Raw genomic sequence first — 16,457 nt, forward strand, 5'->3', positions numbered from 1 at the left:
AGGAACGGCCTAGCGCAATATCTCTGAGTTGGAGAGTAGATCCCCAGCAACCTATGCTTATGCAAGATCATTGTCTGATCAGATCGTCAGGCCGGAGTCCAATGGTTGGAAAATTGCCGAGTGTGGTGTTAAACATATGGATTGCAAGTCATAAGAAATAACTAAATTGGATGGAGGATTTACAATCTCGGTAGCTTGACTGATTTATGTCATTGTACCCGATGGCGTGGGATGACGCAAATTGTCTTCAGCCACTGGTGTGTCTGGTCGAGATTCGAACATTACAGGTCGAAGTGTTATAGCGGGAATATTCTGACTGGCCTAAAGGAACAACCAAACTAGTCCGGACTTGTACAAGCAGCCACACACAAACGTGCATGCACCTCGATATATAAGTGCAATACTCTTTGACACAGGTTAAACCTTATTTCACCTCACCCGAAACGTGAAAAGCGTGTCTTTTCGTCGATGAACGCGTTGAAATGACCCGTAGCTATCGAATGAAGCATACATAAAATATAAATACAGTGTCGACGGTTGAAAAGATGGCTGTCTCAAATGGGTTTGCACATAAACGTTTGACTATAACGCTCATCACTTAAATGCTTTAGAAGCCAGTAAATAAATGAGTATCCTTTTCCAACGTGAGTATATTGGCTTATACGTTATAAACAAGAAATTATAATTTGTATGAAACTCGGGACTTCCAAAACACCACGATTCGTGGTCGGTTGGTGTTTTGGCCGTGTTTCAAACTCAATCTATTTCGGTAATGCATAAACATTTTCTTTTTCAGACACCAAGTGTAGCCTTTTTGTCCCGTACTGTTGAATGGCCAATGATAAAATCAGGGCTTTCCTAACTTGCTGTGGAGAAATAGAGCTCTGTAAATGTATATTTGTGTGTGTTTGTTGTTTAAAGCCGCCCATGTACGAGACGATAGTGCAGTTGCAAATGTGAGGAGTTCTGGGTAGAGAATAGGTCTTCATGCTTGCCGTAAAAGGCGACGATGCTTGTCGTAAGAGGCGACTAACGGTATCGGGTGGTCAGGCTCTCTGACAAGGTTGATGCAATGTCATCATATCCCGTTTGCGCGGATCGATGTTCATGATGTCAATCATGGTCAAGACTCGATTATTTAAGGACCGCCGTCACATAGCTGTAATACTGCTGAGCGCGACGTTAAACAACAAACAAACATAAAAATGGGGATGTTTAACTATGTGATGTCTCTCTTGAGGTGAAATAAGGTAGATTTGTTTATATGGCACTAAATTACATATGTATCCACATGTATACTCTGGAAATGTGCATCGGTAAGCGTTAGTGTAATTACCATGGGTAGCAACAGTGTTGAAAGTTCATTTGATATTTTACTATCTCCATGGAGATATTACTAGCCCTTCGGGGACGAGGAAACAGACGTTTGTAGCTCAGGGGACAAATCGTGTTAAACGTCTGAGACCTGCATCACTTCGGGCTTTCCTCCCTCATTAAGCTGACACGCTGCGATATAACGGGAATACTGTTAAAAGCGGCGTTAAACCCAAATCACTAAGTCACTCAATCACTCACTCACTCACTCATGACCAAAATAACATGTATTTATACAATTTGCTCTTCCTTTATGTGTGTCTACAATACCCATGCATGCAAATGTTTCCATATACATGAGGGGCGGTCGGGTAGCCTAGTGGTAAAAGCGTTCGCTCGTCACGCTGAAGACCCGGGTTCGATTCCCGACATGGGTACAATGTGTGAAGCTCATTTCTGGTGTCCCCCGCCGTGATATTGCTGGAATATTGCTAAAAGCGGCGTAAAACCAAACTCACTCACTCACTCCATATACATGACATAAGAAGACCCACTATGAAATTGCTGAAAATCGCGAGAGCAAATAGGAAGTTAATAAATACATGGTTCTCGTGAGATGGAAATATACATGTGAATAGTAAATTACTATGAAGACAGGTTGGCTTAAAACTAATTTTTTCACATTTTCTTCCAATGTTATTGTACACGAGTAGTAGGATTTTAATACCTCTCCCGCCAGCCACAGCCCCCCTATGAATATTCATAAGCTTAGTGTTATCAAGGCCGTAGTTAACTTTTTGGGGGGCAAATATTTGTACAAGTATCACTTGTCCCCAACTTGTATTTTAATGATTCAAATAAAACTGTATTCTACAGGGGGGCAACTGCCAAGATCAAGAGATCGAGGACTGTTTCATTCTTTCACGATAGGGTGACATTCCATTTGATGACGATATTTCTTCTATGTATCTGTAGGTATCTACCCCGTCTACATTCCAATAGCTTCAGTGTCATTCCTAAGAATTCAACATTTCTTCATGAAAGGGTGACATTCCATTTGCTGATGACTTCAGTGTGTGTCTGAAGGTATCTATCTACCCCGACTACATTCCAAATAGCTTCAATGCCATTCCTAAAGAATTCCACATTTCTTCACGAAACGATGACATTTCATTTGCTGATGATCATCCTAGTATACATCTGAAGACCCGTGAAGATCCGGGGTAGAATAGGTCTTCAGCAACCCATGCTTGCCGTAAAAGGCGACTATGCTTGTCGTAAAAGGCGACTAACGGGATCGCGTGGTCAGGCTCGCTGACCTTGTTGATGCATGTCAACGTATCCCAATTGCGTGGATCGATGCTCATGATGTCAGTCACTGGGTTGTCTGGTCCAGACTCGATTCTTTACAGACCGCCGTCATATAGCTGGAATATTGCTGAGTGCGGTGTTAAACAACAAACAAACAGTATACATATGAAGGAATCTACCCGACTACATTCCAAATAGCTGGCATTCCTTAGGAGGCTAAGACCTTTCAACAAAGGCCGCATTCTTCACATTCCTAATCATGCATAATGACTCCGTTCTCATTGTGACGTCATGCATGTCTATTAGCATAACACTAGACTCATGAATATTCATAGGACGCCTGTGACAGGCGGGATAGGTAGTAATTTTAAACTACTTACACGTCATGTTAGCATATTCGGAAGGCAAAGGTTGAATAATTCCGCGGTTTATTTGGAATCGGCAGGAATTCTGCAAGGGTTATTTTGTAATTGGCGCTTGATGAGTAACTACCCAGGTGTCCATAACGATCAGCGCTAATTACTGTAAAGTGTGGCTTCCATTGTCTATTATTAATCACCTATCAGCGCCAATGGTCTATTGGCTTCCCTTGTTAAGTTTCCACCTTTTTTTAGGTTCTTACGTTTGTTGTTCTTACATGTACATATATATGCTCTCGGCCTCATAGCATTCATTCACCTGATGAAGGAGAAGCATATAAGGGTAAACTCCGAAACGTTGTGTTCCACATATAATAAAGAAGTTGACCTCCATAAATTCTCTTCCTCGTGTGTATCACTTCTAAATGCCTTTCAAAGACGGGATTAATTTTATAGGGGATCAATAGAAGCCGCCACAGGTACCCTCGTATCCAAGCTGACTTGAGTATGTTTTGATCGTGTTCTTTTATTGATGAACCAGCCTCTGCGGCAAGCGTTGGTATGCGGAGAAAACAGCAATGGTAGAAAACGGCCGGCGCGCATTTGACAAAAACAGCCGTATGGGTTAGAGGTTGAAAGGGACTGCAAAGTTTTAGTTGAAGGGGACAAACCAAATCTATGAATAAGGCAACACGTAGAGGTTATTATACGATTTGTGTCATACGAGTGTCAGAATTCTTGTATTTCCCGAGCGATAGCGAGGGTAATACAGTAACCTACGTTTATAACGAACGCGCTTATAACGAACAGACCGATATAACGAACTTATTTTTTAGTCCCGACCATTTCTTGTATAAATGCTGTATATATGCCTATAACGAACTACGGTTATTACGAACTAAAATTAGTGGTCCCTTCGAGTTTGTTATAACCGTAGTTTGCTGTACATGAATTCTTACACGAGTTTCGTAAAATCAGTATGACACAAATAATATAATAATTTCTTTATTACCAATTTTTTCTTAATCCTTTTGAGCTCCGCTTTAAAAAAATCACTGATCAAGACCGTCGTCTTAAAAAAATTCACATTGTCGAATGACGTCAACAATCTTTAGTTATGACTTCTTCTCTAGTGTGACGTCAATCCGACCTTACGTCACAATGAATTCGAATGACGTTAACAATGCCGACCGGATGACGTAAACAATATACTGGTGCCCGTCAAGTGATATTTGCTCTTGTGCACATCCGATTTTTATGAACTTATTTCTAACCCTATTGGTAATAATAAATATTGTATTACCTTATTGGGCGGAGGGGTAGCCTCGTAGTTAAAGCGTTCACTCGTCACGCCGAAGACCCGGGTTCGATTTCCCACATGGGTAAAATGTGTGAAGCCCATTTCTTGTTTCCCCTCTGGAATGTCGCTAAAATTGGCATAAGACTATACTCACTCACTATTACCTCATTTGATTCTTCTAAATCTGTAAGACTGAAAATATAAGGAACACTCCTGGGTTCGGTTAGAAGGCAGTCTTAGTGTCGTATCACAATCAATCTTATTTGTGAGATAAAAGTTGCTTTTATTGCGTTTATGAATTCATTTTTAGGACCTTGTATTAGCTAAGAATGCTTAAATTGGAAAATGTTTAAATCTTTCTTAGAAGGTTTATGAATACAGCTCCAATGTGATGCGGACTGTAGACATTAACCACTTGGTGAAAACAACGAGATGGGTATGATGTTGTCACACCAAGGATCAAAATGGGAGTCATTCTAGGATTCGAATCCACGACCAGCGGATCCTGACAAGACTAAGGGACGTAACCTGGCACAGCGAATTTCGGCGCCTTCGACCACTGGGTAGTGTAAGTTACAATGAGAATAGTTTATTTTTTCATGCCTCGACGATGAGAGCGTTTATGGACATACGTGTGTTTGTTGTTTAACGCCCCACTCGGCAATATTCAGTTATATGACGGCAATCTGTAAATAATCGAGTCTGGACCAGAAATCAGACAAAAGTGAGTCAGTTGTTAAGCCTCCTTGAGCAAGTATATCACTCACAATCAGGTTTAGCATGGGAGGAAATCCCGAAGTATTGCAGGTCTTAGACGTTTACCATTTTGGTGAGCTCCTTTACACAGACAGGTGTGTTGGCGAACCAAGGATAATGATCAGGACTTATCTGGGATTCGAACTTACGATCATAGGATCGTGGTACGCCTAAGGGACGCAACTCGTAATTTGAACGTTGTGTTCGATCGTCCAACGTCACCCTTGACGATGCCCCATACCAACTCGATTGGATTCAGGTCGCAGTGATAAGGTGGCAGTCGTAAGACAGCGTGACCCTGACCCTTGATGTAACTGTCAACTTTATACACGGGGTCAGGTTTCATAGTTTTGATGATTTCATAGAGCTGTGGTTTCGTCGCTCGAGAAGGAAAGGTAATGTTCCTCCGTTGCAGCCAAGTAGCCATGTCTACTTTACGGTTATTAGAGGTTGGAGTCTTGCTTTATGGATCCTGCACACGATGATACGGTGCATTGTCAATGACAATGAGAGACTTGGTAGGCAAAGCAGGGACTAATTTTCTTTCACCTACTCCAGAAATACATTGCCGTTCATTTCTGTGTGGTAGTCCCTGTTGTCTTTGGCCTTGGCTCTAAAGACGAGGTCACAGTCTGGGAGAAAACCCTGACTAGCAGAACCAGCATGGAGAACTATGAGTCTTTCACCCTTTCCCATTGGTAACTTTCTACCAGACTCCTTACAGTCACCACTGGGTACCCACTGACTGCTGGCTGTGTGTGATGCATTTACCCATGTATCATCTAAGAAGACGGACTCATATCCTTCTTCACGTTTCTGCTTGATGGTACGAAGGTAATGATTTCGGAGACGAACAATGTCAGACCCTTTCACACAACACAGCCCTATTTTCCCCAGTTATCTTTTTGTATTTGTAACCAAATGTATGAAACAGCTGGCATAGTTTGTACTTTGTAACACGTAAATCATGGTCAGTTTCAAGGTGTTTCTTCAAAATACTTAGGGACAGGTACTTATTTTCTGAGTGCATTTTAACAATTGCACGTCTGACTTGATCCCTCTGAAAACTGTATAATTTATCAACCTTGCGATGTTTTGACATGTTCCCTACCTCCTTGGCCTGACTATTTGTATCTCGTCGACTAACAACATTTTTAAGTTTCTGAGGGGACATACCAAGAGCTTTTGAAGCTCGTTTCAAGAATTTATTAATTGCATAAAAAACCTTTGCTCTTTCTGCTTCACTTCTAAAGAAATCATACACATTCAACATCAACTGTTTAACATCTGCTGAGTAGCGCATCTTGTCATTGAATGAACACGGTCACTGTGTAGCACGTGCAGACCGTGCTTGCGCTGTTCCTTCCACGGTTTGTCCCCCTACGTGTCATGTACACATTTCTATACAAAATTACATAACAGTTTCTTAAAGAACTTCATCCGTCATGGGTCTTAAATTAAACAAAATTCAGATTTTGTTGGGTACAGGGTATTCATGTTCAAGTACCGTATTGATGTTTCATACACTTTTCTGGATTTCGAGTTATTTTGCAATTCATCGTTCTCATTTGGAGTCAAACGGACTGTAATTGCGGCGCCTCAGACCACATGACACCCGTTTTACCTAAAGGCTACCTGATTAACTGAAATATTGTTCAAAGCGACATTTTACTCACTCATTCACAATCAATATAACAGTATTTTGGATAATAAATTTGATTATTACATTTCTCGTATGGCAGCGTTCCCTAGCCCTGGCCGGTTTTTTAAACACACCCTGCCATTTTCATACGGTGGCCGTTCTGGCCTCGTACCCATTCATTGATGCACGATCTTGCTCATAGAAACAACGGTGCTGTCATCATCTATGCAAAAAGACATTAAATTGATATATGAATCTTCAAAAGGTACAGTGTGTGTATTAATTTGGGAGATAATAATGAGTTGAATCACAAGAATACACACAGATCGCTATATTATAATATACTGGTTGATGTTGATGATGACCCCTCTTCATCCGTCAGGTAGGCTACATGGTAACGGTACACCTGTAATCAACGGTGTGAAATGGATTGTTGTTGTGATCTAAATGCCAAACATGTCAGTGTTATCAATATTTTTGTATCCATAGATATATCAGAGATGGATAAAGCAGCGATTAGGGATAATCCACCCGACTGTCAACCCGCGGATGTTGGTGATAGCTGTGGCAATATGCAGTGTGTGCCTTGTGGGTCTCTATCTCCTGGTCGTGTCACGTAAATGGACACCTGACGACGTCCGGCTCAGCTACACGATAACCCACTGGGAAGGATTTGGAGAAAAGAGAGGTAATGTACTTAACTACTTATATGTACGCATACCCGACTAAAGTACTCACGGAAATGAAAAAAACCTGTTTTTTCGACCTCAGATCTTAAATAAATGCAGTTAATATACAAAATATGTAAATATTCAAACAACTCAATTAGTACTAATTGGGCCTTGGCACAAATACATCGTATCAAAGGTTTTTATGCCTTTTTACAAGTAAAAGTGTGTAAAAATGTGAATAAAACAGACTATTGTGAAACAGGGCATAACCAGGTGTAAGTAGATCATGGTGAATGTCCATGACCTATGACACCTTGACGACAGGTGAGAACAGGTGCATAATGCCTATAGTAAATGCCTCCTGTAAAGTACATTTTGTATTGTTCACTGAGATCAAACTAGCAAATCCAGACTAGTACTTTTTGAGTTGTTTTGTTATTTCGTATTTACAGCAACGTGACACTTTGTGTCGACTTTTAAATTGAGAAAAACAGGGTTTTTTCAAATTCCGTGAGTACTTTAGCATATTATTGAGTCATCGTTTATTAATTAGGACGGATTTGGCCAAACCAATTTTCCCCCTTTAAGGATTTAAAAAGATGGCTTGGGGACAGGGAGGGGTGGGGTTCCACTGGGGTCATTTGTAATTTCAGTGCCGGGTGGGCAGGCGGGTGGGTGGGTTGGGGTAGTGTTCCTTCCCACAAAGCCTACCTCAAAAATCACAAACACTACATGCAGACCACTGCAGACCACCAATGGTTAATGTGCCTAAAAGTTGCTGTTAATACCTAACCATTCAGAAAGTGTAGAGTGTTTAAATGAGTGAATGAGTATTGTTTTTACGCCATTTTTAAGCAATATTCCAGCAATATCACGGCGGGGACACCAGAAATGGGCCTCACACATTGTACCCATGTTGGGAATCGAACCTGGGTCTTTGGCGTGACAAGCAAACGCTGTAACCACTAGGCTACCTGACCGCCCCGCAGAGTGTTTAAAGTGTATTCGGGACTCAGCAGTGTGGTAAAAATAATATGGGATTCAGCTGTAAACTCAAAATACTGGTGTCCTTTGCATAATATATATTTCGATATTTTTGTCAGTAATTGAACTTCATATTGCACCCTTTTCTCAATACAGATTTGTGTTAAGTAGTATTGGGGATTCAGGAGTGAGCAGTGAGCCTCACAGTGAAACATTAGATGGTATTGGGGATTCAGGGGTGAGCTGTGAGCCTCACAGTGAAACATTAGATGGTATTGGGGACTCAGGGGGGAGCTGTGAGCCTCACAGTGAAACATTAGATGGTATTGGGGACTCAGGGGTGAGCTGTGAGCCTCACAGTGATACATCAGATGGTATTGGGGATTCAGGTTTTTGCAGACACGTCTTTGATGTCGTAAAATATTTGGGACAGTGCCATTAATTCTTTACAGAAATATTTGGTGAATACTTATATATTGTTAAGATATGTGTTTTCTGGTACTATTAGGACCGCCTCCGTTGTCTTGTGGTAGAGCGGAAGGTCCGGGGTTCAATCCCCGATCGCCTCCTACCAAAAGACATCAAAAGATTGTACTTGTTGTTACCCTGTCTGGTGCTTGGCATTAAGGGGCTAAAACAAGGACTGGTCGACTCGAAGTAAGTATACTGTGTCTGAGTGGGGTATTCATGTTAAACTGCGGCATGGTATCTCAGTGAGCTAGCACTATAAATCGGCAGCAGTCCGGACTAGTACAAGCAGACACACAAACACACACACGTACATGCACATCGCTATAGAACAGCAATAATCTTGGACGTGACGTTAAACCCCATTTCACCTCACCTCTGGTACTAGTAAAGCATGGGATAGTACTATTTTCCTGACCAGGCAAAGCAATGCACCAACCCTTTGTAACTGAAGGCCAAGCATCTAGTTGAAGCCTGCAGCCAGCAAGCAGACCAATGTTTGCAAAAGATATTTTATAATAATATAATGAATGTCTTTTGTCCCATCCCTTTTTTGGAAAGCATTTATTTCCTCTATTTGAAACGTTTTTGAAGTGACATGAGCGACTGTCCGTTTCTATTCATTTTCTTTGAATTTTCAAAGACAATAAGACATGTTTTATCATGTTTATGGTTGCAATGTGAGACTTGGCTGATCATGTGTTCTCTTACTCTCACACTATGAACAGTTTCGTTCAGGCACTGATTTGCCCAAGCCATTTTGGTTTATGACTTTAGGTGAGGTGAGGTGAAATGGGGTTTAACGTCGCGTCCAAGATTATTGCACTTATATAGCGATATAGTTATATAGTGTATGTGTGTGTGTGGCTGCTTGTACTAGTCCAGACTGATGCCGATTTATAGTGCTAGCACACTGAGATACCATGCCGCAGTTTAACATGAATACCCCACTCAGACACAGTATACTGACTCCGAGCCGACCAGTCCTTGTTTTAGCCCCTTAATGCCAAGCGCCAGACAGGTTAACAACAAGTACCATCTTTTAACGTCTTTTGGTATGACGCGGCTGGGGATCGAACCCCGGACCTTCTGCTCTCCGGGCGGACGCTCTACCATGACTACTGAGACGGTCTTTAGGACTTTAGGACTTGATGATGGTGATATATCTAGAATATTGAAGACTGTGGCCTAAAAACAAACATCCACCCACTCAACCATTCTGTATTTTGTAGGAGCATACAACTTCACCGTGGTAACGGGGATGCTTGATATTGGTAGAGGATCATGGTCAAAGCAGAGTCGCAGTTACAACAAGTACCTGATATACATGTCCCAGGTCCTGAGGCTGGATGTCAACATGGTGGTCTACATCGAGGAGAAGGGGCGGCCATTTGTAGAATGGATGAGAAGAGGACGAGGAGGGTTCACCAAGATCCGCCCAATCCAACTGTCGCAGTTCCCGTACTACAAGTACAAGTCCAAAATGCAGCAGATTATGGACAGCGAGGAGTACCAACAAGGAAATGAGCTGCTGGCCCAGGGAGACCATGTTGAGGCCACCAACCCTGATTACGATATTTTGCAACTGTCCAAAATACATCTTGTAAATGAAGCCGTCAGATTGAACCCTTTCAACAGTACTTACTTTTTTTGGATGGACGGTGGGTATGGACATGGTGGAGAGGGCATCTTTCCGCCAGACGCCATCTGGAAGCCCGACCGACTGACTCGGGTTCCCAACAAACTGTCTTTCTTAGTCCGGGGTGACATTGAAAACTGGGCCAAGGTCAAGGACCTTCATAAGAAGAATGTTAACATCCTGGTGGGTGGAGTGTTCGGAGGTGGCATTAAGGTGTTGTCCCAGTACCATGCTCTCCACTCCAGGTTGATGAGGGAGTGGATGGCCAGAAACATCGTTGACGATGACCAGACGGCCAATATGCAACTGTACTTCAGACACAGGTCGATGTTCAACCTGGTCAGGGCAGACTGGTTTGACATCTTCAAGGTTACAGTGAATGAATGACATTGTAAGGTATTATTGGGTGGAGTTTAGCTCAATGATGGTTTCTCATCCGAGGATCTGTGTGAGTGAGTGGGTGAATTTGGTTTAATGCCAATGTGAGCAGTATTTTAGTGATATCATGGCTTGATGTTTGAGGAAAGCCTGAAGTGATACAGGTTAGATACCGCTGTGAAGAGGATTTTCGTTTCTTTATTCAGCAGAAGCAACCCTGACCTTTTCACTCTCACATCAGAAACATGCTCAGTACTTTTTAAATGTCTTGGCTTGCTATGATTTTGAAACAAATGGTGAGTATGGTATTGATATAAAACAAAATCTTATGTTGTATCTCTGTTGAAAACCGGGGGCACGGGTGGCCCAGTCGTCTAAGGCGCCGCGATTTGCTGTGCAGAGTTGTGTCCCTTGGGCACACCAGAAACCTATGATTGTGGGTTCGAATCCCGGTTCGCCCCGATTATGTTCCTAGGTTTGTGAGCACCATACCCGTGCTCGTGGGTTTCACCGAAGTGGTAAAGGTCTGAGACCTGCATCACTTCGGGCTTTCCTCCCACATTAAGCTGACACGCCGTGATATAACTGGAATACTGTTAAAAGCGGCGTAAAACCCAACTCACTCACTCACTCTGTTGAAAACCAATGTGTACAGATTTCCAACTAATGCCAACATTCATTTCACTCAAGGACAGGATGCAGTTAGATATCAATAATCTGAATTTTCCCATGTGACCTTGAATCTCAAGGACATTGAGCAAGGATAGCAGGTAGCTGGAAAAGAGCCCTAATGAAACTTATTCCATGTGTATTGTGACACATTTGCCCCAATGATACTCATTTCATGTGTTTTGTGACACATTTGCCCCAATGATACTTATTCCATGTGTTTTGTGACACATTTGCCCCAATGATACTTATTCCATGTGTTTTGTGACACATTTGCACCAATGATACTTATTCCATGTGTTTTGTGACACATTTGCCCCAATGATACTTATTCCATGTGTGTTGTGAAACATTTGCCCCAACGATACTTATTCCATGTGTTTTGTGACACATTTGCCTCAATGATACTCATTCCATGTGTTTTGTGACACATTTGCCCCAATGATACTCATTCCATGTGTTTTGTGACACATTTGCCCCAATGATACTCATTCCATGTGTTTTGTGAAACATTTGCCAAAATCTTTGTCTCACAACCTATCTACACCTGATGTGAGAGTAACTGTTTTACAGGGTGTGTTGGTATTATATGGATCTTGTGAACACAATCACAGTTTGTCTTCTACCAATGCTATGTTTGTTTGTTTGTTGTTTAACCCCTCACTCAGCAATATTCAAGCTATAAGACAGCGGTCTGTAAATAATCAAGTCTGGACCAGACAATTCAGTAATTGACATCATGATCATCGATTCACGCAATTGGGATATCATGACATCCATCAACCAAGTCAGTGAGCCTGACCACCCGATCCCGTTAGTCGCCTCTTACCACAAGCATAGTCGCCTCTTATGGCAAGCATGCTTTGCAGAAGACCTATTAACCCCGCATCTTCACGAGTCTCAATGTTATGTAGATAATGTTTTGCATTGATAATATTGTGCAGGATACTTTTTATAGTGTGTGTTTGTGTAATGAGTGGACCAGTTACAAATAGACAGTTTGTTTACAAATGTATTGTTTACCAACAAAACCATTGTTTTCTGTAGAATTGTTCAAATGTACACTCCAGCTAGCCCAGTGGTTAGTGCGTCCACCTGACCTGCAATGAACCAAGGTTCAATTCCCAACATAAGTTGTATGTTGATAGATCTCTGCCAACTGTACATGAATAACATGTATTGCAATTCTCTTATATCAAAATATGGTGAAATATCACTGAGCACTTATAATATGCAATTTTATATTATTTTAAATATATATTGATTTTTATTGAGTTTTTGTTCAGTGTATTTTGTTTGTATACTGAGACGAGTCAGCCCTAGATTTACAACCCAGGTACCCACCTCCCTATTACCCAACCCAACCTGGGTGCCCGCTGTAGATCTCAAGAGATAGGTACAAAGTGTCCGATTGGGCATAGATTTACCATAGCCCTGGACAAAATGTATTTAGAAACACATATGAAACGATCTGGTCATGCATACACTGAAGTTGACTGAAGTTTTATCTTTATTTCAAAAATATAAAAGAAGGAATGGGTGCATAGTCAGAAAGAAGTGTGAACATTAGTGACTTGAACTGTAACCATAGAGTTAACCCATATGGCTAACCAAGGGTCCGGGTCCGGGTCCGGGTATTACTGTACCCACCAAACCCGAGTACCCGAGTTACTCTTCCAGCCCCACTGAGCACCAATGATTTGTGTACCAGATAGCACTCCATTACCCGTGAATCTTCAAAGTGAATCTTCAAAGTTCCAGGTTAAGATTGAAACCAAGGTGACCAGGCCACTGTGCTACTGTTTGTAATGAAAAACTTTAATAGGGGCTTCACACACTGACAAATTTTGTCAAAAACCCTCAAGGCGCTTGGACTTCACGTGATTTCCTACTCTGTCAAGACGACTTGTTCCTGAATGAATGGTGTCCTAGGAACTTGGGCATACAAAATGCAGCCAGACACAAAACCTGGCTGTTGGCATTCGGATAAAAATAATACAGAAATGAGAAACAATGTTTAAAAAACATTTTCAGTTATATAAATTACATATGATACCTATGTACAGGGTAATATTGAGGAGAAAAAGATTTAAGTAATGTTACCTCATAAGGTAAGACAAGGTAACGTTACACAAGTCATGCACAGTTAATTGTTCAGTCAAGATGATTAGCTAGCATTGCCTCACTGCAAGAACTCTCATGAAGACAATAGCCACCCACACAGTCAGACACTGCCGTCACTGCTGCATCAGGACACACTGTAGGTGATGTTGTAGAAGACGGCCACCTGCACAGTCAGAAGACGGCCACCTACACAGTCAGACACTGCCGTTACTTCTGCACCAGGACACAAAGATGTTGTATGAGATGGCCACCCACACAATCAGACACTGCCGTCACTGCTGCCCCAGGACACACTGTAGGTGATGTAGAAGATGGCCACCCACACAGTCAGACACTGCCGTCACTGCTGCCCCAGGACACACTGTAGGTGATGTTGTAGAAGATGGCCACCTACACAGACAGACACTGCCGTCACTGCTTCCCCAGGACACACTGTAGGGGATGTTGTAGAAGATGGCCACCCACACAGTCGGACACTGCCGTCACTGCTGCCCCACGACACACTGTAGGTGATGTTGTAGAAGATGGCCACCCACACAGTCAGACACTGCCATCACTGCTGCCCCAGGACACTCTGTAGGTGATGTTGTAGAAGATGGCCACCCACACAGTCAGAAACTGTCGTCATTGCTGCCCCAGGACACACTGTAGATGATGTTGTAGAAGATGGCCACCTACACAGACAGACACTGCCGTCACTGCTTCCCCAGGACACACTGTAGGTGATGTAGAAGATGGCCCACCCACACAGTCAGACACTGTCGCCATTGCTGCCCCAGGACACACTGTAGGGGATGTTGTAGAAGATGGCCACCTACACAAACAGACACTGCCGTCATTGTTGCCCCAGGACACACTGTTGGTGATGTTGTAGAAGATGGCCACCTACACAGACAGACACTGCCGTCATTGCTGCCCCAGGACACACTGTAGGGGATGTTGTAGAAGATGGCCACCCACACAGTCAGACACTGCAGTCACTGCTGCCCCAGGACTCACTGTAGAGGATGTTGTAGAAGATGGCCACCTACACAGACAGACACTGACGTCACTGCTTCCCCAGGACACACTGTAGGGGATGTTGTAGAAGATGGCCACACACACAGTCGGACACTGCCGTCACTGCTGCCCCACGACACATTGTAGGTGATGTTGTAGAAGATGGCCACCCACACAGTCAGACACTGCCATCACTGCTGCCCCAGGACACTCTGTAGGTGATGTTGTAGAAGATGGCCACCCACACAGTCAGACACTGCCGTCATTGCTGCCCCAGGACACACTGTAGGTGATGTTGTAGAAGATGGACACCCACACAGTCAGACACTGCCATCACTGCTGCCCCAGGACACACTGTAGGTGATGTTGTAGAAGATGGACACCCACACAGTCAGACACTGCCATCACTGCTGCCCCAGGACACTCTGTAGGTGATGTTGTAGAAGATGGCCACCCACACAGTCAGACACTGTCGTCATTGCTGCCCCAGGACACTCTGTAGGCGATGTTGTAGAAGATGGCCACCTACACAGACAGACACTGACGTCACTGCTTCCCCAGGACACACTGTAGGGGATGTTGTAGAAGATGGCCACCTACACAGACAGACACTGCCGTCACTGCTGCCCCACGACACATTGTAGGTGATGTTGTAGAAGATGGCCACCCACACAGTCAGACACTGCCATCACTGCTGCCCCAGGACACTCTGTAGGTGATGTTGTAGAAGATGGCCACCCACACAGTCAGACACTGTCGTCATTGCTGCCCCAGGACACTCTGTAGGCGATGTTGTAGAAGATGGCCACACACACAGTCAGACACTGCCATCACTGCTGCCCCAGGACACACTGTAGGTGATGTTGTAGAAGATGGCCACCCACACAGTCATACACTGCCATCACTGCTGCCCCAGGACACACTGTAGGTGATGTTGTAGAAGATGGCCACCCACACAGTCAGACACTGCCATCACTGCTGCCCCAGGACACACTGTAGGTGATGTTGTAGAAGATGGCCACCCACACAGTCAGACACTGCCATCACTGCTGCCCCAGGACACTCTGTAGGTGATGTTGTAGAAGATGGCCACCCACACAGTCAGACACTGTCGTCATTGCTGCCCCAGGACACACTGTAGATGATGTAGAAGATGGCCACCCACACAGTCAGACACTGTCGCCATTGCTGCCCCAGGACACACTGTAGGGGATGTTGTAGAAGATGGCCACCCAAACAGTCAGACACTGCCGTCATTGCTGCCCCAGGACACACTGTAGGTGATGTTGTAGAAGATGGCCACCTACACAGACACACTGCCGTCATTGTTGCCCCAGGACACACTGTTGGTGATGTTGTAGAAGATGGCCACCTACACAGACAGACACTGCCGTCATTGCTTCCCCAGGACACACTGTAGGGGATGTTGTAGAAGATGGCCACCCACACAGTCAGACACTGCCGTCACTGCTGCCCCAGGACTCACTGTAGAGGATGTTGTAGAAGATGGCCACCTACACAGACAGACACTGACGTCACTGCTTCCCCAGGACACACTGTAGGGGATGTTGTAGAAGATGGCCACACACACAGTCGGACACTGCCGTCACTGCTGCCCCACGACACACTGTAGGTGATGTTGTAGAAGATGGCCACCTACACAGACAGACACTGCCGTCACTTCTTCCCCAGGACACACTGTAGGGGATGTTGTAGAAGATGGCCACCCACACAGTCGGACACTGCCGTCACTGCTGCCCCAGGTCACACTGTAGGTGATGTTGTAGAAGATGGCCACCCACACAGTCAGACACTGTCGTCATTGCTGCCCCAGGACACACTG

The 16,457-nt window shown here is 43.8% G+C and overlaps 1 protein-coding gene and 2 long non-coding RNA genes across 5 annotated transcripts; 1 reads left to right on the plus strand and 2 right to left on the minus strand.

Moving 5' to 3' along the window:
• Positions 1-6,691: 6,691 nt before the first annotated feature.
• Positions 6,692-10,186, minus strand: LOC124110468. Its single transcript, XR_006857271.2, has 2 exons — positions 10,124-10,186; positions 6,692-6,905 (listed from the first exon to the last, which is right to left on the minus strand). It is a non-coding gene; the product is annotated as an uncharacterized LOC124110468 (long non-coding RNA).
• On the plus strand, positions 6,854-11,285 carry LOC124110466. 2 transcript variants are annotated; one of them, XM_046469845.2, is made up of 3 exons: positions 6,854-6,947; positions 7,172-7,370; positions 10,038-11,285. In XM_046469845.2, exons 1-3 carry the CDS (start codon positions 6,933-6,935, stop codon positions 10,829-10,831), a joined length of 1,008 nt encoding a protein of 335 aa, XP_046325801.2. In that variant the 5' UTR covers positions 6,854-6,932; the 3' UTR covers positions 10,832-11,285. The 2 variants fall into 2 exon arrangements, with proteins under 2 accessions (XP_046325801.2, XP_046325802.2); XM_046469846.2 differs by having other exon boundaries at positions 6,932-7,064.
• Positions 11,286-12,988: 1,703 nt separating this feature from the next.
• On the minus strand, positions 12,989-16,288 carry LOC125376125. 2 transcript variants are annotated; one of them, XR_007219048.1, is made up of 2 exons: positions 16,271-16,288; positions 12,989-15,917 (listed from the first exon to the last, which is right to left on the minus strand). It is a non-coding gene; the product is annotated as an uncharacterized LOC125376125 (long non-coding RNA). The 2 variants fall into 2 exon arrangements; XR_007219047.1 differs by lacking the exon at positions 16,271-16,288 and adding an exon at positions 16,058-16,074.
• Positions 16,289-16,457: the final 169 nt, after the last annotated feature.

Source organism: Haliotis rufescens, unplaced genomic scaffold, assembly GCF_023055435.1.
Source record: "Haliotis rufescens isolate VD_foot unplaced genomic scaffold, xgHalRufe1.0.p SCAF_7, whole genome shotgun sequence".
Classification (NCBI taxonomy): domain Eukaryota; kingdom Metazoa; phylum Mollusca; class Gastropoda; order Lepetellida; family Haliotidae; genus Haliotis; species Haliotis rufescens.

Bases quoted from the DNA above. Each gene is read 5' to 3' on its own strand.
- LOC124110466 (XM_046469845.2), top strand. The intron at 7,371-10,037 runs GTAATGTACTTA...TGTATTTTGTAG, and splicing joins AGGATTTGGAGAAAAGAGAG to GAGCATACAACTTCACCGTG.